The following is a 25,136-nucleotide window of genomic DNA, read 5'->3' on the forward strand; positions in this document are numbered from 1 at the left end:
GGATACCACGGAGATTACTTGTTATTTGTCAATATCCATTCCAGTGTGGACTGTCTGTTAATGCTTTTGTTGATTCTGGTGGTGGAGGTTATTAGCTGGGTAAAGCCAAATAGGTGAACAGAGTCCTTGGGGTTGCTGCTGTTTATGGATCACCAGTATTTATTAAAGTCATCTAAGATGAAGGTTTCCTGGGGGGATGTTGTCATATATCCAGTGTAGGATATTTTCGGCTGTAGTAATGTTATTGCCTAGTGGGATGTATACTGTTAAGATACATAGAGATTTTTTGGTTGATTTTGAGGTATGCAATCAGAAGTTCAGCATTATTAAATTTTGAGATATTTAGATGGACTGAAGTTATTTATAAGTTGATATTTATAAATAATAGCAATGCCACCTGCTCTTTTAAGACTTTTGTCCATTCTGAGTATGTTAAACCTGGGAGATTGATTTCATTGTCTGTTATTTCTTGTTTTAGTCAGGTTTCAGTGGTGATTAGAATGTCTCAGGAGTAAAACTCTAGACATGCATGGATATAAATTAATTTTGTTGCAGATGTTTCTAAGGCTCATGTTGAAAAGAATGAGGTAAGTTTCATTACCTGATGAGAAAATTGTATTCTGAGCATTGGAAAGTAATGGGTAGGCCATGGTGGGTATATGATGTGTGAGTCTAGGTTAAGGAAAGTATTTCAACTAAGTTTCAGGATGGAGGTGGGGTGAGTAGACCTATGGAGCCATATATAATATAATATAATATAATATAATATAATATAATATAATATAATATAATATAATATAATATGTCTTCACTCCAGGGATTATCTTAGCATGATTTAGCTTTTTTTCTTTTTCTTTCTCTTCTGCTACTATAGTCTATTCCAGCTTTAATCATGATCACAGTTTTGATAATTGCACAGTTTTGTATATACTTTTGTGCACTTTCTAGTTTGCAATAATTGTAATATTTCTTAATTTTTCTTACTGTGTGTCAGATGTGTAGCTACCTATTCTGGTGCTGACATTTCCCCCAAAAAAGCTCCCCTTCCTGGAGTTAAGGAGAAAAAAATACTCTTTAAACTATATCAAACTGCTTGCTACTTTTGTAGCAAGCAGCTGCTGCAGTTTATGATACACAAGGAGAGCTAGGTCTCCTATGTTCTGACCGCAAATGCAATACCAGCAATGCACTGAAGACTCAGAGTGCTACAGTGCTTCAGTTCTGACTGCAAATGTAAATATTGGCATTCATTTCTGAATGCTGGTAATGCACTGGAGACTGATGGGACCTGCTGGACATGTCCCCTAACACTTTGCACCCAGGGAAACTGCCCCAATCACTCCACCATAACCACATCTCTGTTGTGTGACTTGTTGAGATGTATCCTGCATTTATCTTATTTGTGATGTTTTATATCATGCTGTGTAAATGCTGTTTCTTATTGCTACTTATTGTTAATACATTTTTTTAGGAAAAATGTTTCATAGAAATACTTGGAGGATAAGCTTTAACCCATGAAGAGGTTTGTCAGAATGACATACCTTTTAGTTCTCATGTATATGCCAGAAGTGGTTTGTGTGGTACTTGTCATACTAATTCAGTGTCTACTCGTGAGTGGATCATATGGCACATTCCATTTTGTTTTATTTTACCTCAGCTACAGTATTTGTATGGTACATGCCATTCTATTTTGATGTGCCTAGAATGTGTTACATGTGACAGAAAGATGAATGAGCAAACCAAATATCGATGTGCACATTTCATGTGCTTTATTTCTTACATACTTTTTTAGTTCAAGTCCAGTATTCAATAAAAAGATTTTCTTCATTATTTTTTCTGAATTTTTAACACTTCAGCTTACTAGAAACCAACACAGATCTGAGCCCTGTTGTGTTTGGATTTTTGTTTTTTTGGTGGTCATCCATTTTCTTCTGTACAAAATCTGCATATGCTCCCTGTGTTCACTTGGGTTTTCTCCATGTGCTTCGGTTTCCTCCAGCATTCCAAAGACACACAGTAGGTGGACTTTTGTGTCTTTCGGCTTTTCCCGGTTAGGGGTCGCCACAGCGGAACTCCGGTCCGCTAATGATTGGCAGTTGATTTTTACGTACCGACTTGCCAGGCCTGCTGCACAATCTTCAACTAAGTTACGCCCATTCACGCATGTCTCCATGCAGGAGACGCTCGAGCTGAGAATCGAACCGGACAGTGTCTTACTGTGAAGCGACGCTACCGCAGCACCATGCAGTAGGTGGACTAAACACTCTAAATTTGCTAGACGTGTGTATGTGCATGCATGAGCATTGTATGAAAGAAGAATTGTGTCATGGATATCTACCCAGTGATATGGAAAATGTAGATGATTGTTACTGATGAAGTGACACCCTAACCCTATGTTTAAAACTGGAAAAAAAGGGTTATTGATGGGTGGATGTATTTTCTTGCAACATTTTCATCCTGTTTAATGATTAGGTAGATGGATTATTGTTTATCATTCTCACAGTATTTCTATTACTTCAGGATATATTCATGTTTTTTAGATATGATATGCTTGAATTACTGTATTCTAATTAAATATTTTAACTTTTTTTAATTAACTGTCTGCCAGTATTTAATTTTTGTGTAAGAATGATGATGCAGTCAGTCTGCTATTCTAACAAACTGTTAGAAATTATATTTCACCATACTAAGTACTGCTAGTTCTTTCTATTTTGAGGAGGGATTAATTGTGACCTTAAGTGTAGTGGTTGCTGAGATGTTTTGGTTTTGACACTAGGAGAGAGAAGCAGGCTTTACCTGCAATGTTGGTTCTTACCTTTGAAGAGCACAGCAAAGCCCCATGTTCATATACAAACAGTAGATGAACTCGAGTAATATTTGTGGAGGGGATCATTTTGACATTTTAGCTCTGTTCACAGAATCTCATCTGTAGGGCTAACCATGCAGATGTAAAGAGTTAAGCCTTTCTGAGAGGATCACATGGCATTTCTCAATGTGGGCTGATAGTCTGTAAATGGTTTTACTATTTGTTTGTTCAAGCAACTTAAAACGGTGTTTTAGCTACTTAATAAGATATTATTTGTGTATTAATGTCATTGTCCTCTCTTTTTCCTATTTTTTTTTTTTTTGCAAACAGATATTTCACTGCAATTTATATATGGTACACTTAATTTTCTTGGGAAAAAAACTTGTTTGCCCCCTGTAAAGATAAATGGGAAGATAATTTATCCCCCAGCTAAAATGTAAATAACATACGTTTGGTGTAGGTGAAATGGCATTTCGTCAAATTCCTCATACATATGTGGCCGTGTGTGTGTGTGTGTGTGTGTGTGTGTGTGTGTGTGTGTGTGTGTGTGTGTGTATGTGTGTGTATATAAGCTTTCATTGCACGCCACCCACTGAATTACAGGATCAGTTCTTTTTCCCCGGTGACCCTCAGATGGATTAAGTGGGTTACTGTAGAGTGTATTAATAATATTTTTGTGGGTTGCAACTGCCTGAAACTGGAAAAAGTTAAGAAAGTGTCTCCCCTTATCACTCATCAGGCTATATCACTTTCTAGGGAGATGTAGTTTTCTCATTGGCCACACTGTATATCCTTTAAGAAAATATAAGCTATTAATCAATTAGTTAATTTTATCCTGATAACAGCTGAATATTGTGCCCTTATTTCTTTCTGTGTATATTTAAGAAATTATAAAAAATTAGCTAATTTTAATCTGACTGATATTAAATGCTTTGTACTGAATAATTTCACAGGCATTGCTTACCTTTATGCCAAAGCCTACATGATTTCTAAGAAGCCAAGGTACTTGGATACTTGCATACGATGTGGAGAGCTGACATGGCACAAAGGCTTGTTGAAGAAAGGACCTGGTATTTGCCATGGAGTTGCTGGAAGTGCTTATGTGTTCCTCTTGCTCTATAGGCTTACTGGAAACACCAAATATATCTACAGGGCACAGAGGTCAGTTTTTTTTTTTACTTGATTTTAGATTGAAGTGGTTTCTGAATTATATTTGCCAGGCATTTAGGAAGAAAAAGTTTGAGAATAAATTGTTTCTTAATGGGAGCTGCTATAATGCAGAGATGAGCTTACCTTTTGAGAAATGTGGATCATCTGTTTCTCTTCCAAAGTTTGCCATGTACCCTATAACAAGGAAATAATTCAAAGGAATACATGAATGGGTAGACAGCATGCTGTTATTGTAATATTATACTGAAAAGAAAATTATCAGGCATTTGAACAAACTAGCTAAATAACTCCTTCCTATAGTGACATGAAACATGAAGAATGGTGCTTATTAAACAGAAGGGTTTCTCCATACACATTTTTGTTAAATGTATGCCATGCTTCTTTAGAGCCTGAATTTTCTTGATATTTTAAGCTGAGCCAATTATCATAACTAAATATGACTGAAATAATCTGTCCATTAAACAAATCATAAATTACAATACTTTCTCTGTTGGATATTGCTAATCATTGATAGTTTTGGCTATAAACTGAATTCAATGCACTGCAGATATGTTGATCACTAGTTTTAATGCACATTAAAATAGCACCTTAGATTTACCGTGTCAGAAATAATGTGAGTTTTTTACTTTTGAAATAATGGGATTTTTTTCTTTTTAATAAGTTCTTTAATTCCATGCCTAACAATGAATACAGTAACACAACTGAAGCATCAAAAAGTATAAATATTCTTGAAAATGTAACTTACCTGTTTTACATTTTACTTTTTGTGTGTGCTAAATTGCCATGTATAACATTCAATATGTCTAAATCCCACTCAATGGATATTCTGTTATAAAACACTTAAGATAAATAGACATGTAATTATATTTGCTAATAAAAGTAATAAAGAAATATAATGTTTTGCTGAAATTATTGCATTCCTTCATTGATATAGTCTGTATGCTCTTTTTTTTTTTAGGTTTGCTGAGTTCTTGCTTTCAGAGGAGTTCAAAGCAGGGTCACGTGCACTTGAGAATATCTACAGTCTGTATGAGGGTCTATCTGGGACTGTCTGTTTTCTTGTTGATCTGCTTCAGCCTGAAAAGGCTGAGTTTCCACTCTTTAATCTATTTGTATAAAGAATCTCACTGAATATATACTGTGAAGTTGTTGAGTTCATTCTTATAGGAGGTATTTGAAAGCATTGCAAGCCAGTGTCCTTACTTACTCTAGCCTTAACATTCCAGATTATATGAAAGAAAACAAGGAAGAAAAAGGGTGAAAGTAACCTGTAATATGTTCATTTTTATATAGTGTGCCAGCCATTGTATCAGGGGAAAATATACTATTCTGAAACCCACAAACAATGGATGTACTTTATATGACAAATACACATACATACTTAGATTGAAAACTATCTAAAATTCTAAAAAGCCAAAAAAAAAAGATTTTCTGATTTTGGAGATTGAATTGAAACACTCTCTGCACATACTATGTTGTAAAGAGCAGCACAGGAATTTATAAATACATATTTGCTCTGAACTACATTGTTTCATTCGGTATATCACCATTCAGTTTAATTCTTGACAGTTCAACAAAAGAGGTAAGAAGTTATCTGAGTCCTTGACTCTCACATACAACAAAGGTGAAAGGTTGAGTCCCTGATTCTCTTGAGTATGTCTTGACAAACTCATCTGACCTAGAGTGAAAACAAGACAGCAAAGTAAGGATAAAATGGAAGATGGAAGGTAAACACAAACCCAGCACTGTAAGGCATGGAATGCATTTTAAGAAGCTATGTGCTGTTTTGCTGCGTGGCAACATTTATATTGCTATATGTGGGAAGAACTGAAGATGCTGAAGTATTTTTATTGAAATAAAAGTAATACTCCAGAATACTGAAGTCCATTATACTGGTGTTAAAAATCTGAGAAATGACTTGCAATAAGAATTAACTGATATTCTGCACTGAATTTTGTCAATTTTCATGAAATATTTTCCCATACAAAATATCTAAAATTTGTTTTACATGCAGATCAAGCTAATTTGCTTCTGAGAGGTCTGCCACTGCAGTTTAGTGATTTATTTTTCTATATATTCATGTATGTATTGATCTCAACATGTTTTGGATGTAAGACCCACAAAATGTGAACTATAACACAAACAGTAAGGAGTAAATTACTGCAAAAGCCAACTTTATTAAGAATGACATTGTGCAGTTCCGTGAAGTTTGCACATAATATTTTACAGTTTGCACTTTGAAAAGTCACTTAGTATCAGTATGAATGATGCCAATTCTGTGTCAATGTTGGTACTGTTTCTCTTGCCCTCTTGCTATAGATGGAAGATGAATTGACGTCACCACCCCGTATACATTTTTTCGATATAGATTCACTTCCTATCTACTGTTCAGTACTGTGTAATTTCCTTTTGAGTTCTCATATCCTATATGTGTGAAGTAACACTTTATGCTGATAAGAAACATTAATTTTAAACATTTTACACTGGCCTTAACTTCCTGGATGCCTTTTAGTGATATACAGGGATGTGGATAATTGTATGGGTGCTACATTACAAAATACTTGCTTAATACACAGATGTGTGCTACACAGATGTGTGGTCAACATTTGTTCATTTGATGGTGATTCACTGAGCCTGGAAAAATAAAAAAACTAGAATACTTTTTTATTTTCTTTTTTTCTTTTTCCTTCTTTCTTTCTTTTTTTTTCTTGTAACTAACCAGCCCACTCCCTTTTCTTGAATATACTCAATGTCAAAGTAATAAAACCATCCTTTTTGTATGTAAGCATTTTCCTGTTTATGAAATGGACCTTGAACCAATGACCATATTATTGTTTTTGGCTTATGTAGAAACAGGAGTATACTAGACCATGGATTTACATGTTTCTTCATGTTATCATGACCATGGCTGTGGAAGAAAGAGTCTTACTTTAATTGCTTTATCTTTGATCTATTTTGCCTGAGACAAAACTCATTCTTAGCCACCAAGATCAATATTGTGAAAATATCTGCAAATGGTACAGACCAGTCATGAGATTAGGAATAAGAAAAACTCTTACTTCAACTTTGATCCACTTTGCCTGAAGCAGAACCAAGTTAGCCAGCAAGGTTACCTCTGTGAAATATGAAATGGTATAGAACAGCCATGAGATTAGGAATATAAATTTAAGGTGTGTGAATATGTGTGTGTGTGTGTGTGTGTGTGTGTGTGTGTGTGTGTGTGTGTGTGTGTGTGTGTGTGTGCGCGCGCGCATGTGCACATGCGGTGTGTGCATGTGTGTGTTTGTGTGTATGTGTGTCATTGTGCATTATGTATATGTAGATAATGTATTTGTAGTACTGGTCCTCTAAAGTGTGTATTTATTGTGTAGACTGATTAGTTAACAGCTATAACCTTTACAGAAATGTATGTACTAGATATAACTGCAGTCTTAAAACAAGTGTTTTTTTAAATAACATCTAGGAAGTTTTAATATGAACCACTGGAATGCAGTGATGAAGCACTGATGCTACATAAATAAAATATTTTGAATGCCTTGCTTTCTGAATAAAAGACCATACATTTTCATTTTGAAAAATACTTCAACTGAATTTCAATTTTAGACCCTAAATCTGTATTAGATGTAGGGCATAACTCTGAAGACAAGTTCCACAAAGACTGGTACTTAGAGGCAAATTTTGCAAGAAAAAAATCATCATTTTCTTCAAGGGAGCAATGCCTCTTGTAGCCTCTGTGCATGATCTTTGTCCACTACAACCCCTGCTTTAAATATACAAATTCTAAGTCACCAAACTTTGAGGAAGAGGAAATGTTTGTTTTGTGTGTATATATAGTCAGATCGAAAGTCCTGTTCTTTGTAAAATCAGTTTTTAGGCTTTCAGCACTATCCATTTGTCTTCACTGTTTGAATAAACAACCAATAATGTTTATTACTGCAGCTCTGTTTGAAGCTCTTTATATATGGGCAATATTTGTTAATATCTTAGGTAATGGTGTTTTGTTATTAACAACATTTATAGTTGTCTCTATTAAGCTTTAGAACTGCCGCATTGTCAATAAATAAGCTGTGAATGATATATACTCAGAATATAAATAATTGTCTTATTGCTTAGTGACCAAATGAAATTAAACCAAACCTATTGGAATGAACTTTGCTGTTCTTGTATTTATTTAATGCAACTAAAAGAAACACGCAAAATGAACCTCCTGCTCACGTTTTCTTAAGAGGACTTTTATTAGATTTGTATCATGATGATGTTGATTATGAAGATAATAATAATAATAATTAATAATAATAATAATAATAATAATAATAATAATAATAATAATAATAATGTCACTCAGCTCAAATAGCCCATCTTCTAATCCATTTGGAAGATAATTTGAAGAACAGTTCTTGGGAAGGTTATTAATAAATGTTTGTACTACTTTTGTATCCATACGTGACAACAGCCAGTGAAATTTTGCATGGTCATTGAATTGACAGTTAGTAATTATATATTTACAGTAATTGTATTATATACAGGTATAGACACTGACTTACACACACACACACACACACACACACACACACACACACACACACACACACACACACACACACATACACACACACACAAGTAATCCCACCAAACTGAAAATATTTTTGTCTCTGTTTAGGGAAGTTGCTGCTATCCAAACAGTGTTAAAATGTGACTGTGTCTTACTTAACTCTATACCATCTGAACTGGTATTTAGTTTGGTACTACAGCTATACTTTTGAATGGATTGATAATTAAATAGCTTTAATGCATGTTTTATAAACATTTTAAACAAAAAAAGATTATTAGCTTGTCTTTTACATGATATAAACAATCTCACATGGGAATGGATTTGGGGGTGCATAATTTCACCATATGCAGTATAACTTACCATTTAACACATTTTTGTTGTATCACCCCTACATGGTCTAAAACTGCCCACACCAGTCTAGATAGCCTAATAATCTCTTAGAAACACCAATAACTGCTATGTTAATTCAACCTATGTGCCACATATGACCTAGTGTGATATTAGTCTGTAGCACAGCACCATAGCTGAGCTGTTCTCCTTCAGGTTCTCTAGGCCAGGCCTCAGTGTTGCCAGTGTTATCCACAAATATCACAAGAAAGTAAAAAGTGTTGGTAGTTTGTCTATAGGCTATAGTTCATAGTATCATACTGAAGGAATAAACACATTTATTCCAGATTTTTTTTTTTTTGCTACTTATAAACCAAAATTAAATTTGATAGCCAGTTCTTTAATTCTACAGCCAGTTCTTAGTCTTAGTGACAAAATGTCACATAACAGTAGAATACTGGAAGCCAGTTAAAAAAGGCTATCCCTTCAATCAGTGAGATGGGCTGTATTTCTTAGATATGAAAGATGTTTGCCTACTGATTTTAGTTCCCCCTGTTCAAAATGTAATTTAACTGTGAACAATTCTAGAGAACCTATTTTTTAGGTGAAGGTGCTGTTTTTTGCAACACTTCTTTATGTTCAATGCATAGATCACTGTTGTAGTAGCCTGAGCTATATGGGTTATGTACCTCATGATCAGTCAGCTTACAAAGCTAAAGGATGCGTACCATGCACTTCAACCATCAGGAGCGTGAATGGAACTCTATAAAAGACAGTTGGAATGCCAAAATCTCTAGAGATTTTTTTTTTTTTTTTGCTGTGAAGAGCACTCCTTTGGTGGACCATGTGGAACTGTTGGTTTCCTAGCGATCCTTCAAATCTGGATACATAAGTCCCTTTTGGGAATAACCCTCCACTAACTTTTTTTGTCATTCATAAGGGAGTGTACGTGTAAATGGTTATGTGAACATTTTGAATGAAAAGTTCTATTTTTGACAGAACTTTTACTCAGGTTTTGTATATTTGCTGGATACTATGCTTATGGGGGGCTGTCAGTGGTTTACTTACATCAGAATAACTTGTTCTCTGCCTTACACTTTATTGACTTATCCAGGCTCTGCTATCTGCTTTTAGGTCAAAAGACAAGAGACAGTATTTCCATGTAGAACACTGGAAATCTAGGCCCTAAAGCGCTAGTATACATACATATGTTACTAAGAAGGCTTACATCACACAAATACAGTATTATCTTAGTGCATTGATTAATATGCATATGAAGCAAATTTGTGCTTTTCCATCTAGAGGCTATGGATAGACTTACAACAGCTGAATGTGTAATAAGGAAGTATTTTACTCCTGTGGGTAATGCCTGAAACTCATCTGCTTGCAGTGTTAGCCAGTTCTCTGCAGATAGTGAATATTTCATTCCTGCTATCTGTTCAAATAGTAAAACAACATAGGACCATAAGGAATGTACATCGGGGCATGCAAGAACTTATGGCAGTTGTCCCCTGGGAGTTGAAAGCAATCCTCAAACTAACCTATGGAAATAGATCCCAAAGCTGCACTCTTAGCAGGTGACGAATGCTCATCATATAAGAATTTAATCTGATTTTCTAAAAGGGTTGGGAAATTGTGAAGAACTTTCTATGAGAGGAATAACCTTGAGGTGTCAGCTATATTCCCTCATCCACGAATACCAGTCAGTGCAGGAAAGCATCGCATCTAACATTGACTTAACCTCAGGTTGAAATAGAGAATAATACATCCTCAATGCTCTGATTATAGCAGGGTCACCAAATCTTGTATGGCTCAGAGAGCAGTATTAAAGATGGTTTAAAACCCAGCAACATCTTAGATTTAGAAGCAAGGAGGCCATGCCTAAGTTAGAAATGCTTCCAACAATCAGGAGGCATTGAGTTAAACTGATTGCAACTAATATAATGCCTCAGCTTGTAGTCTGTAGTAGATGAACTAAAGTGGTCAACACTTTTACATGTCAGTCTATCTAATATACTGGATGGCTGTCAATCCAAAGTAATTTCCATTAAGGAGCACTGACCACTTCTAAAATTGGGTTATTACACAGACCATGCCTATTAGAAGTATAGATACAGAAGTGGATTCAGTACAAAGTCAGCAATGTAGATTGGTGGGCAGTCGTTTTCCATACCACAAAAGACCTGATAGGGAAGAGGCCTGCAGAATATCTGCATCAATCTGAGCCCATATGGGGTTGTTTAGTTGTTTTGTAAAGTAAAAGCTGCCATGTGTTTCTCATCATTTAAAAATCCTAAAGCTAACATGGATGGAGAAAATAAGATTTTAAAAATAATTTTGTGACAACATAGGTTCCAAATAAAAGTAACCATTAAATTCTTAGGTAGCCATGTTCCTAACACAGATGTAGGAATATTCCATAAGACATAAAATAATTTGGGACAAAACATTATTTTAGTGGATTAATCCAACCCAATAAATAGAAGAGTAGCTTATTCCAATAGTGGACAGATATAAATAATTCTGTCCAGAACCTATTTATGTTGGCCAAAGGTGTTTCTTTAGTTGTGGTATATGATTCTATACCCAACTACTGAGTGCACTCTGAGCTTCATTTATAAAGTAGTTGACAGCCCCCCTTCTTTACGTTTAGTAACTGAGACATTTATAAGCATAATGTTAGTTTTTGACTCATTAACTCTAAGGTTAGCTAAGCCTTAGGATTGTCAGAACAAGTCTATTAAACTCTAAATAGTTGAACATGAGTTTAGACAGTCATCAGGAAAGTATAACACAGATACATTTGGGCCCGAGCTTCCACCCATCAGTTTGGGTATGATCTGCTAGGTTTTGCACTAAGTGGTCTATACCTATCAAAAAAAAGAGGGAAAAGAGGACAGCATGGCCATGTTCCACTTCCAAGACTGCAAGGAGTTGAGATTTAATTCTCCCAAGTATTGTGATAATCGGACATCAATATAAAGCTTTGGAAGCAGTAATAAAATAAGATGGAAATCGAAAAGCAGTCATCACTTCCCAGATATAATGCCAAATCACTGTATTGAAAGCCCTTCCAAAATCTATAAATGCTGCCACAGAAGGATCCGGCATGTTATGTCTGTTCTGTATCAATGACATCAGTGCTCTAGTATGGTCTATACTTCACCTACTCTTAACAAAGCTAACCTGGGTTTTACATATCAGAAAAGGTGGGGGAGGTTCTTTTGGCTAGAACATTTGTGTATAATTTAGCTTTCATATTATTAAGAGATATTGGACTGTAGTTTTCAGCTTTTACAATGCCAATTCATTTATGTAGCACCATACTTTATGTAAGGAAATATAATTAGTTGAAAATATAATGCACAAACAAGGTCTAGTAACCTCACACCTGCAATCATTAGGTTTTTACTGGCAATAACTGGCCAAACCAAGACAACTTTAAAAGATTCTGTACCAGATACTGACATAGTAGGATTTTAGGAGTTTGCACAGGCATATCAATGATTTATTGTTTATGAGTAGGTACAATCTTCTTCCACCTGGTTTAGTGAGCTTCTGGTTCTATTCTAGCTTTAGAAAGAATGATCTGAAATGTGCTTCACTATTTGCTTCCAGCAAATTCAGATTTCGTGGTACTTGCTGCAAGAACTACCCCCAAGCTACCTTCTTCACTTTTGTTGTGATCTGTCATCACAAGATCACTTAAACTGTTTTATACACCTAAAATTATTTAGCTTAGATATCTCTGGAAAAAGTGACAGCATTTCTGTGAGAAAGCTTGCATAAATGTTTCATTACACCATTGGTTGCTGGTGAAGTGGGCGGTGCAGGAAGTAAAGGAATGGGTGAGGCTAGCTGGAATGGAGTGGGACTATATTACAACAGGTTAAAGACAACTTACGAATGATAAAACAATGGCTGGGATCAGTAATGTTGATCCACAGCTTGCCTCATTACCCATTCATTCTAACCACTTTATTGACTATATAGGTCAAATATCTCACTGTAATCAGATGAGTCAACCTTGGATGACATGAATCCCTAGAAAAAGGACACTATGATGCCCTTTGCTGTACACTGGTCTCCTAATACATTGCAGTGCCCCCTCAGTTTTCCCCATCCTAGGTCCCACACCATCCATCCGGATTACTTTGTTGTTTTTTTTCACAGTTTGACTTATTCTACAGGTTTTTAGTCCAATATTTCAGCAAACCTTAACTGACTAAGACTCCATTGCAAATAATTGTAGAGGAAGTAACTGCTATGACCCCTGAAAACATGAGATATAGATACTCTGAGGTGCATTTAGGCCTTTTTTCCAACCTTTTTATCCAGTGATGGCCAGAACAAAAATGGGTAAGGAAAGAAATTCAGACTTATTTTTGTTTTCTAACATGTAAGAAATAAACTGTATCCAAAGCTTAATGTTCAAAGCTGACTATATAGTAGTTCAACAATAAATGGAGAAGACGAATCTTGCAATGATACCTAAATCATATTGCAGAATATTGCCTGCTCCCCTGCCTCCCAAGAAAATATAGTAATCTTCTGTGTAACCTTCTGGTATTAGGCTGGAATTAAAGTGAAAGAACACATTGTCACCATCATATGTTTTAAGTTGTCATACATATAAACTTCATGCCTCTTCACTCCTTCCTATTAAAGACAGCCATCTTCTGTGTGGCCCTTTTGGTGTTACACTGAGAGAAAAGTGAAAGAACAAATGGCCATTGTTGTATAATTCAGCTTGCTGCTGTCAAGCATAACCAAAGTGCTTCTTACCCATACTCGCAAAAGTTAGCTACAAGTATATCTGATGTTTGATTGTGAGGAAAGTGAAAAAATAATGATCACAATAATGCATTTGAACTTGTAGATCTTAGACAGTACTCTGTCCTTTGATGTGCTATAATGAACTTTTAAGCATGTCAATGATATTTGTTTGTCTTGAAAGTTAAATAAATAATAACCACACTATCTCCTGACCCACACAAAGTGACCTTCTGTGCATATCTCTCAGCAGAGCTGGTTTTAGACTAATCATGGTCGAAGACAGAGTTTAAAGATATGGCCCCTACTAAGCCTGTGTTAAAATCCTGTTACAAAGATAAAGGTTCTGCAGGCACCCAAAAGCTCTGAGGATTTAGATGGTCTGTGATGCACTTTATGCTTATTTTGAATGTGAATTATATATTGGCGTTTTTTACTGGGGGTAGGTCGATATTCTCAAAGACCATTGGAGGAGAACTTACAAATGAATCCACGTCTACTTAGAAACAGAAATCCGCTTCACTTTAGAAATACTGCTTGCTGTCCCGATACATTTACAATCTGAAGAAGATTCAAAAGCGCTTATCGTATGAGATTATTTGGGGACCTTTTACGGAATTCCACGTGTTTTAAGAAAACTTGTTAATAAATTTGGACCTAGTACTGGGAGTCAGTAGACTGTGATACAGTAAGGGCCTGAGACAATGCTGTAGCTGGGGTGCAGTTCTTGTTGAATGATCTGGTTTGCAACAGGCACATTTTTTAAAGCAGTGATCCTGTACTGCTGATGTTTACCAAAAATTAAACAGTCATTATTCTGACTGTGTAGGACTAATGTATATTTGTGTGAAGAAATATAAACTTCACCATGACTGGTTAGAATGTTTTTGCATGAATCATATCTGGAATAAATTACTGTATCCATTATTATTTATTGTTTTATTATAGATATCTGAGGTATATGAGATCAATAAAGTCAACAGAGCTGCGGGGAAAGAGGGTCATTTGTACCCATTTTTGTTTGCTTAAGCTATGTAGTCATTATTCTGGCTTTGTATGACTAATGTGAACTTGTATAAAGCAAGCTGTAATACTTTACTGTGGCTACTGTTTATGTGAACAAATGAAATACGTCACTGACCATTATTTTTTATCTCACTTGAACATCTGAGGTATATACAGTCAACAAAGTGGCTATAACTTCTGGGTAGGCAGGCTGTCTTTGGATTAAAGTGAATAAACCTGGAGCAGGATTCAATAAACTCTACACAGCTGACTGAAACCATGTGCACATCATGCAGCGATGTGCACACAATAGCACACCAATCTGTATTCGGTAAGTAGCTCTACATGATGTGTAGAACTGTGCAAACATGGTAAATATCATGGAATGCTAATTACTGCACAACCAGCTGAACTGTATGCTAATCAACAAATCCAAGATGGCGGAACTATTCAATAAGCTATACAGCAGTTGTGTACACTTACTGTAGCTTTCTGCTTTGTACTTCAAAACCTACTGGAATACAGCCACAGAAGGTATACTGGAGGGAAAGAAATTAGGGGTTGCTGCTGCTGCTCTTCTTCATGTGCATGTATAACAAGCTCGAGTCTGTGTTGCTGCTGCTGATAATAGACCTTAGGCAAAGAGGAGAAGGGTATTTAGACTCTGTTTACCTTTTCATGGTCTGCATGAGGTGGAAATAGTCTAGTGCTTCAGGGTGGATAGAGACACACTACAGGAACCCTGCAACCTCTGTCATTATCACTTCACAGGAAGGGCAAACCAAAGGGAACCAATACCTGTGGAGACCAAGATATGTGTAGCACTTAGAAAATTAGCTACAGGAGCCTTTCAATGACCAACAGGAGACAGACTGAAAGTGTCACAGGCATCAACATCCAGGATTCTACACCAGTTCCTGAATGCTCTGCTACAGCATGCCAGTGACTGTCCCCCATAACCCCAAGGGCAGAACTAGAACTATGCAGGAGTCCAACCCCATAGCACACTTTCTCAAAGTCTTGAGTTCCACAGACTGCAAACACATTGAGATCAAAGCACCCCCCTGGGAACAGGAAGGGTCTACATCTACAGAAATGATTTCCACTGCATTAACTGCTAGGTCATGTGTAATGCAAGAGGAATTATCCTGAATGTGTGTATTGGCAACCCTAGCAGTTACCACTACTCCCATATCTGGAACACCTCACAATTCTACCGGAGGTTTTCCAGGAGTGATGTCTCACAAGGCCATTTATGGGGTGATGCATGGTATGCACTTGAAGCATGGATGATGTTTATATACCTAAAAAGAACCAATAAGGTGTCTGAGTACAGACACACCTATACCGTAGCAAATCAAATCCTTTTTCAAGTTTATAGCAAACCACCAATTAAAAATATGAATATTCATAGTGTAAAATATATCAATCAGAAATATCTGCAAATGCATCAGTTTAATTTGTCCACTTCAATTTCTGTCCCAATTAATAGCTGATTAGAATTGGAATAAAGTCTGAAGAACTACATTCTGAACCTCACTTCTTATAACATATTTTTTCATAGTTCATTAAAACTGTAAGATGTTATTTCTTTGTTATATGCAAACGATTAAACTAAATCATTATGAGTGCCCCTTTTATAAGAACGAATAAGACCCAGCATATTATTCGATGTTCTCAGAGCCTCATATACATATCAAGGGCATCTGATTAGAAAGCCTCTAAAAGGGCGCACCTACAACAGTGTGTCAAGTTTTCCATATCAATATCCATCCCTTAGAATAACAAACCAGTCCTATATGAATGCAAAATCAAGGAAACTGTATTCCAACTCTCATAACTTTCAGTTTATCACATGATATATCTTCAGTGCAAATTAAGATGTTTGTAAGGTCATTAGTTAGTACATTCTCCACTGCATATTTTAGTATATACTTCAATCTAACTCCCAGCTTTCATTTTGCAACACAATGATAACTGTTCACAAAATGTCCACAAATCATTAAGTGAATAAAAACATTTGCATAAATGTAAATGTGTAACGTCCTCTCCAGAGTATAAAATAATCAACCTGGAAACATTAACCAGACACACCTTTCTATACTATCGAATCAAATCCACCAAAAGTGAAAAGCAGCCAATCATAAGTTTTAAACAAATGTACAAGTCAAACCTTCTGTCTCAATTTTCTTCCTTTAAGGACTGGTTTTATTGATAAATTAGCATTCAGCCCTGGATATATATAGGCCTGAAAGGTGGCAATCCAATTCATTTCACAAGTTTCTGTTTGTAACATGATATCACCTACTTGTGGATTATTAGAAAGTACTTGCAGGGCCATAAACTGGAATGTATGTGATGCATTCTCTGCTATATGCTTGTAGAGAGGATTCTTAACATCCTTTAATTTAATGTCACTAATATGTTTCCAAATTCTCTCTCGAAACTGTCGATCCATTTTTCACACATAGTAACATGCATAGGAAACACAAGTGGCAATATATACTATATGTTTAGAACCACAATCTGCATATTGTCGACAGAAGTATAGAGTGCCAAAAAATGAATATAAAAACTCATTCCTACTGCTGATGCATTTACAGCAAGAACATCTTTTGCATGGATAAGTTCCTTGTTTATTAATTCTCAAAGAATTGCTCTTAGGAAAATATAAAAGCTGTTTAAGATTCTTATTTCTTTTAAATCCAAAAGATGGTCATACACCTACTATATATTTCATAGTAGGGTCAGCATATAGTATTTTCCAATTTTTTTTAATGATGTCACAGATGTACTTAGTGTCACTTGAATACGTTAAAGCAACCCTATTCATAAATTTAGTATCATTATTTCCATAGGCTCCTGCATAAATGTTCCTTTTGTCCATATTAGATGTAGATTCTTCATTATACAGGAAATACGGCCGCGCTTTAGTTGTTCTAACATAGTCAGCTTTGTCCAAAACTTTTTTGATCTCTTGTTGCTTGTATCCATGTTACATCAGTCCTATACCCATTCATTCAGTAGCATGAAAAAATTCATCATCTTTGGTGGATATGCTTGAGATTCTACACATCTGGTTCATAATTACATTGTAATAAACATGCTGTGGATGCATACTCTCGCTACATAAAAAAATGTTCTTTCTACAAGCCCCCCTGCATCCCCCACCCCCTGCTAATTATATATACCAACTCTAAACAACACTACAGAAAGGTCAAATTCCATTTTCAATATTCTGAATTTTAGATATTTTGATTTTCGGTCTTTTGAGCTTTTGATCTTCTGAAGGGGGACCCCCCCCCCACACACACACACGCACACACACTGCTTGATTGACTACCTGCAGGGTACTTTGGAGAAATGCCATGTCACATACAGCATGTCTTTAGGATGTGAAAAAATCTGAATAAAAGGCAACAAGAAATATGGAGGACATGCAGACACTAAATAAAAGAAACCAAAGCCAACCTTTGTGAAACAGCAATACTACTTACTGTAGCACTGCAACAATAATCAATTGGTTTCACACATGACCTTCACAGACTGTCAAAGACAGTTACTTGATCTGTGCAGTGCTGATGCTTCACTCTGATGGAAAGTGAAAGAAATTATGGCTAACTTGTTAGTCGTGGATAGTCTGTAATAATCACACACACATATAAACACATATGCAAAGCTTTAGCAACAATAATTTTGCAATGGTTTTAACAACTACCGTACATTGTAACACTGCTCCTGCTAAGGCAATTTAGTGACTATTTCACTCTGATAAGACAGCATCAGGATAAAGTCACCTTTGTGCACAGACAGCCTTTATGCCCATCAATTACAGTCAACTTATTGACTGTCTACATATACCTCAGTTGTCTGACTGAGATTTAAAAAAGAAATGATCACAGCAAAGCACTGCAACTTGTTTCATTTTATTTATTTATTTATTTATTTAACATTTGTTTACTGGGAAAGTACGACTGGACACAGGTCCTTTTTCAGCAGAGGCCCGGGGAGAGAAGCTCCATGAGTAACAGTAAATTTTCATGCACACTTTACAATAATCAATAAAGTATAAAGTAAACAAAATGTAGTATACATAATAACATGTGTTACATCTTGAAACAAAACCTGGGCTTTGAACATAGCTAGAACTATTTCTAGGTATGACTTATGTCAAGATAAAAGATTAAGACAGGTTGGTAGGAATAAATGCAGACTAGTCCTGCAAAACCAGATTACTGATTGCTTAACTAAATTACAGTGGCAGGGTATTATTATCCACATGCAGCCCATATACTCGGCAATTATCGCTGCTTTGTTTACCGTCCACTGTTCAGCTGTCTAATTTCAGGAAAATAATAGCTACAGTAATGTATTTCAGATTTGCTATGAAGCTGTGCAGAGCTGCTTGACCCCAGAAACATGATACATTTGATTGTGCCTACAAGCAAACTTACTTGATGAGATTGCATGGACAACCACAATGGCTACCAGGGTTGAAAATACTGCAAAAGCAGCAGTAATAATGCAGTAAAAAAGTGGACTGAGTGCAATGTACACAACTACAATTATTTGCAGAATGAAATACTGGTGGGAGGGAAGGCAAGGACAAATACAAGGAAAAATACACTAGGCAGGGAAAGTATGCTGATGAAAATGGGCACAGACATGAATGATAGGCATGAATAAAGAGGACGAGGGTATGGTAAATATGGCAATGTCCCCAAGATATGATATGTTAATGTATGTACACTTCAAAGACAGGTCAGTAGCATACCATTGAGAACATATGCAGGCAGCACAGTACGTACTGCTGTTTACACCTCATGTGTGAATATATTATATCATCACACATGATAGTATCTATGTGATGGTCACACAAGTTTATATGTCAATGGAGGTGAATGGTTGTGATATAAACATCACTGACTTACTCCCGGGAGAGGAGATTTAGCAAGGATGCAATATACAACAGGGGGTACATGGGTACTTTGAAGATCTGCAAAATTACTTGCTTGAATGTGACTGACATGTCATCATAGCTCTCAACCAATCAGGGACACATACAACGGACTCCTGAACAAATGTAGATAGAAACAGGCACAATCATGGGCACTTTTAAAATGTTGCAACCATTAATCTGCAGCATTGACACAATATGTGAGAGTAAGTTATCATACATATTCTGCAGGAACAGACTCACAAAATTGTCATTATTCTGTAAGGGGAATTCACCACCTCTTCCCAAAAATGACCATTTTTTGAAGGGGTTAAGAGGAACAATGTTAAAAGTGGAGTTAAAATCATGGCCAATCCTGGCCAGTTTAGAGGTTTGCATGACATAAGTCACAATCCCCACCTGCAAGGATCAACCCCATGCCATCAATGTTGGCAATGAGCTGTACATTTACTAGGTGCAACACAGAAAGACTTATCACATAAGCATCTATCAGGCACTCTGAAGGGAAGTCTTCACTGTCAACTCCTAAGGGGTATGTATCTCAAAGAATAGTTCTGTATGGCCTCCCAGATGTGTGGTTGCTCACTGTGCCAAATGTGACATACTTGGCTAAAGCATCCCTGGCTGACTTAGGTATTGGCCATATGGAGAACAACATATACAAACACCACACTATTAGGAATGGATTCCCTACACTTAACTTATACATAGCTTAGTGCTGCGTGCATCTGCCATATGTAATAGCAATCAATATTGTCTAAAGCATCTGTAATTGATGTGTGAATTAAGACATTAACCATTATAAAGAATGCTACAGCAGTATGGGAGACTGATGGAAATGCATCAACTATGCCCATGTGCACAGAAAGTACGGCAGTGCAAAGTCAAGGTTCAGTGATTGAGGAAGCTGTCATTGTGATACTGTACACATAGCAAACAATACATGGAGCACCCTCTATAAGTGCATGTCAAATCTCAACATGTGCCACGTGATCACTGTCCCCCTGACATTGCCAGTGAAAATATAGTGCCATGAAATCATGACATAAATCCATATGTGTTCATGCAAACTATCAAGTGGTAATACAGTTGCAATGTAGTGGTATGTCTGTGACATAGTATAGTCACACTACAGCTGTACCTGCACTACAACTGGACTTCAGGCTGTACATCACCTCCAAATAAAACCTTGGGTATGAATCACATCCAACATAGTGGAACTGTTAACACAGTTGAGCAACTCTTCTTATTTCACATCATTACATCAATTGTACATCATATGCCTGTATGTTTATCAGTGAAAATATGTGGGTGAGTGCCCTAGCTCCATATATGGACACATTTCAAATGAGGTGGATGTGGTTTATGCAGAATGACACAAATGCTGACAGTAACACAATTCTGCTGGGGAACAGTTGTATAATCCTTGTGAATAGCAACACAATTGTACATACAAATAATTTATCAAGGTTGAAAGTGAATCTCAACATGCATATGTTTGTATACATATAATAGCATTGCAACATATGGATGAACCCAGGTGTATGCACCCATGTAATCAGTATGATGTAATATTCATGTATGCCAGATAACATTTCCAGATGCTGAGTATACTGTCACTATAATGGTTGAATGAGAACTGTGTAGAATGTTGATATACTCCACTACAAGAACACATGTCTTAGGCAACAATATGGATAGCATCATCCCATGTCAACAGTCCTCAGGAGGCATATTACTATAGCTGTTATAGAAGGAACATGTAATCAAATGGCAGCAGCAGCTGCTAATAAATTATCTCAAATCACAGATCGGAATACACTGTTGTAGGACTACAGTCCATCCACACCTCAACCTAGAACATGTAGATGACAACAACATTGAAATGTGCAATGTTCAGAGGGTCATAGGACATTACTAGAATGGCCAACTGCACATAAAATTCTAGCTATTATTAAACCATTTAAACCCAAACCACTATCCCAGGATTTAATAAACTCCATGTAGGCACAGTGTAGAGCCTACATGGAATGTATTCATGTACATGGCCATGGTTCTCCTTCAGCAACGCACCATGCATACTAATGATGGTGTGCTGCCGAGGGGAAGCCAAGGAACATGGATATTTAATCAGTGTAGGGAAAAGTATAGCGGCTATCTGTAGCTGCAGATGAGTGTGAGGCTCCCTGTAATGCTCACTGCCACTGTTGTAATGTTGTGAAGTGTCAACTGTCTAATAAGTCTTTTGTATGATGTGTTACTTGATTTTTAATATTTTTATAATTTTTTTTGTTTGTTTGTTTAACTGCGTGTTTGTGTGGTATGGAGCACAGCAATACCAAGCTGTGCTCACATATAGACAGCTGACACCTGGCAGGTGAAACCAGATGTAATTGTTTGTTTGTGTCTTTTGGCTTTTCCTGGTTAGGGGTCGCCACAGCAGAACTCCGGTCCGCTAATGATTGGTAGTGGACTTTTATGAACTGGGTTAACAGCCCTGATGCACAACCTTCAATGAAGGTACACGCCCCATTCACGTATGCCTCCACACAGAAGATGCTGCAGCTGAGAATCGAACGGGACAACATCTTGCTATGAGGCGACAATGCTACCGCAGCACCACCACCGCAGTGAAACCGTGAAACTGGATGTAATTAATTATCATAATTATATATATATATATATATATATATATATATATATATATATATATTTTTTTTCCATTGATGTTTGTGCAGTGTGGAGCACAGCAGAGCGAAACAGACCTCACACACACATGGCAGGTACCTGCCAGAATAGAAACCGGATGTAATTAATTATTTATTTATAGGTGTGTTTAAGCGTGTTTGCGTGGCACGGTGCGGTACTCAGCAATGCTGACAGGTACCCTAGAAGTATATGAAAAAGTGTACTAGTCTTTAGAACATCCAACTAGCTCCATGGGTAGAGTTATGGTCTTATGTGTAGTAGGTCCTGGGTTTGAGTCCATAACAGGCAGAATATGTCTGTAAATTAATGTACTATTTTTCTTTAATTTCATTATAGTATTGTGAATTTTGGCACTGCTGTGGTCTGCTAAGCACTGCTCAATCATGTTAAGCAGTGCATAAACATGCTAATGGCTACCCATGTTTGCATGGTGCTAAGCCTCACTAAAACCACTGTTCTATGTGTTTTCATGCTGCTTGGATTCACTTAGCTGGTTTGCGCACTCTTAGCAAAGTGGCACTTTTTTGAATGTTGGTGAATGATGTGTAAGGGTGGGAAAACAGTCTATATTAAGACCAATAGGTGGGAATTCTGCAACAATCATTGGAGTTCATTCAACTGTTTGTATGGCTGGCAGTGTTGGTGAAGGTGTACGCTTTTGGGTGCAGTGGTGGGGCATTCAGGAGTCCAGGGTCATGGTCAGGCTCCTTATTAAAAAACATGAACCCCAGCTGATGCAGGGCAGATTCCAGGGCTCAGAGTGCAAGGTGAAGGCCTGGAACCATTTAGTCAGGGAATTCACCAGAGTTACTGGTATCCCCTGCACAAGTGAGCAGTGTCATCACCATTTTGATGACCTGAAAAGGAGGAAGAGGGGAACCATGGACACCTGGGTCCAGGAAGCTTGAGATGGGAATGCACCACAAATATGTAAGTATGTCTTCTTCTGTCTAACCAATATGGAAGCTGAAGGTCTGCAAAACAGGTATGCATAATGGTGTGCTTCTCTCCCAACAGCTGCAGCTGAGAAGGTTCCCAATGTTGCGTTCCATGCTGGGTGCCTGGATAGGTTGCACCGTGAGCATGGTAAGTATGGATTTAGTATGTCAACTGTAGGGCAATAAGCAAGAAAGGGTAAAGCATTTACTGCAATAAAGTATACACAAGAAAAACTGTACTGCAATAAATGGGCATATATAACTGTAGTGCAATAAATTGATAATTAGAGCTGTAGAGCTGTCGTGCAGTAAATGAACAATAAGAACTGTATATAAATAAAGCATTAGCAATAGCAATAATATTAAGCAAAATGTTGCTCAGCAGGATTGTGTTTTGTCATAACAATTTCAGTAGAGCTGTATGCATTGATTGTCAATGGTAAGGTTGCTGCAGTCAAGTGTGACACTGTAATAGTTGTAGCCAGCAAATCTAATGGTCTGTAAATTGTATTGCCCAAGCCATAGTAGTGTCCAAGGCTGTCTCCAGGCCAATATTGGTCTCATAATGCTCTCTCTTCCTCAGACAGCAGGTAATACAGGTATATGAGTGAGGCAGCCCAGTCCATGGGCAGAAACTGTGTGTGGACTTCATAGATATTTCAAACCAATAATAATAACACGTGTTCGCTGGCATTGTTGATTCTAAAATACATCTTTTTTCATATATGCTGTATGGTTGTATTCCATGCATGTGTATTCTACTGTCACTGCAGTCTACTATAACACTGTAATAGTACTAGAATGCCAGAAGAATGTCCTGTAGCTTGTATTGCTCAATTCATAGTATAGATCTAGGTGATCTCCAGGTAAGTGTCAGTCACTCAAAAGTCAGCAGTGACTCAGTAGCTCAGCCTGTAAAATGCTTTGTATGCAGTGCATTGTACCCCACACAGTTCTGGGTTCAAATCCAGTGGTATATAGCACTAAATTTTCAGTACTAATCACATAATGTTCACATTTTCTCTCTCGCCAGGAATACAACAAATATATGGGTGAGGTGGCCCATATTATTAGCAGATAGTGTGTTTAGATTTCACAGAATGTTAACATCAATACCATGAATGTGTTCATCAGCATTGTTGAGTCATAAATAAAGCTGTGTAATCCAGTATGGCTGTATCCCTCACATGTCTGAACTAAGTTGCTGCAGTCAATTATTACATTATTTGCAGATGTCCCCTCCAGTCACAGCTATTGGGTTCTACTCTCATGCCTGTCAACTAAGGCATGATGCCTGTTTAGTTTACTTACTGTACACAAACATGCCTCTCAAGTGTCACGATTTCTCATAATGTAATTAAAACTGCCTAATCCGTCTGTCACATGATTAGCAGATAACTTAATACCTGGAATGCAATGTATTATCAAATTTATTTACAGAACACCTGGGTAGTTATGTAAGTCCACATTATGTGAAACTGTTCTGTGTAGTGGTGTACCTGTATTTCTTACTCCCTGGCCCATACCAACCTATGCTAACAGCTTGAGTGTATGTACTTGCTATATCAATTATAGGAGAATTGTAGTCACTGTACTCAAACCTGACACTACACACCTGTAGATTATATATTTCAGTGTATTGAGGGATATAGGCTGCAATGTCAGTAATGCAAATTTTCTCTCTCTCCCCATCCCTTATCTTCATTTATTTATTACTGTTATTTATTATGATTTAATATTAATATAATTTGTTACAATAACTATATTTTGGAAAAATGTGTTTCATTATTGATATGTTTTATTATGATTTAATAATAACATATTTTGTTAAACTAACTATATACTGGAAATGGGGTTGATTATTGTTATGTTTTATTATGATGCAATATTAACATATTT

The 25,136-nt window shown here is 36.6% G+C and overlaps 1 protein-coding gene across 1 annotated transcript in view; it reads left to right on the forward strand.

Moving 5' to 3' along the window:
- LANCL3 (LanC like 3) overlaps nt 1-7,189 on the forward strand; it is an 861,225-nt gene extending 854,036 nt beyond the window's left edge. The window contains exons 4-5 of the mRNA XM_044072407.1: nt 3,760-3,967; nt 4,935-7,189. Coding sequence (XP_043928342.1) covers nt 3,760-3,967; nt 4,935-5,094 — 368 coding nt within the window. The 3' untranslated portion in view covers nt 5,095-7,189. The remainder of the gene's footprint in view (nt 1-3,759; nt 3,968-4,934) is intronic.
- The last annotated feature ends 17,947 nt before the right edge of the window (nt 7,190-25,136 follow it).

The sequence above is a fragment of the Protopterus annectens genome, chromosome 5.part0, assembly GCF_019279795.1.
Source record: "Protopterus annectens isolate FY-2018-M chromosome 5.part0, PAN1.0, whole genome shotgun sequence".
NCBI lineage: Eukaryota > Metazoa > Chordata > Ceratodontiformes > Protopteridae > Protopterus > Protopterus annectens.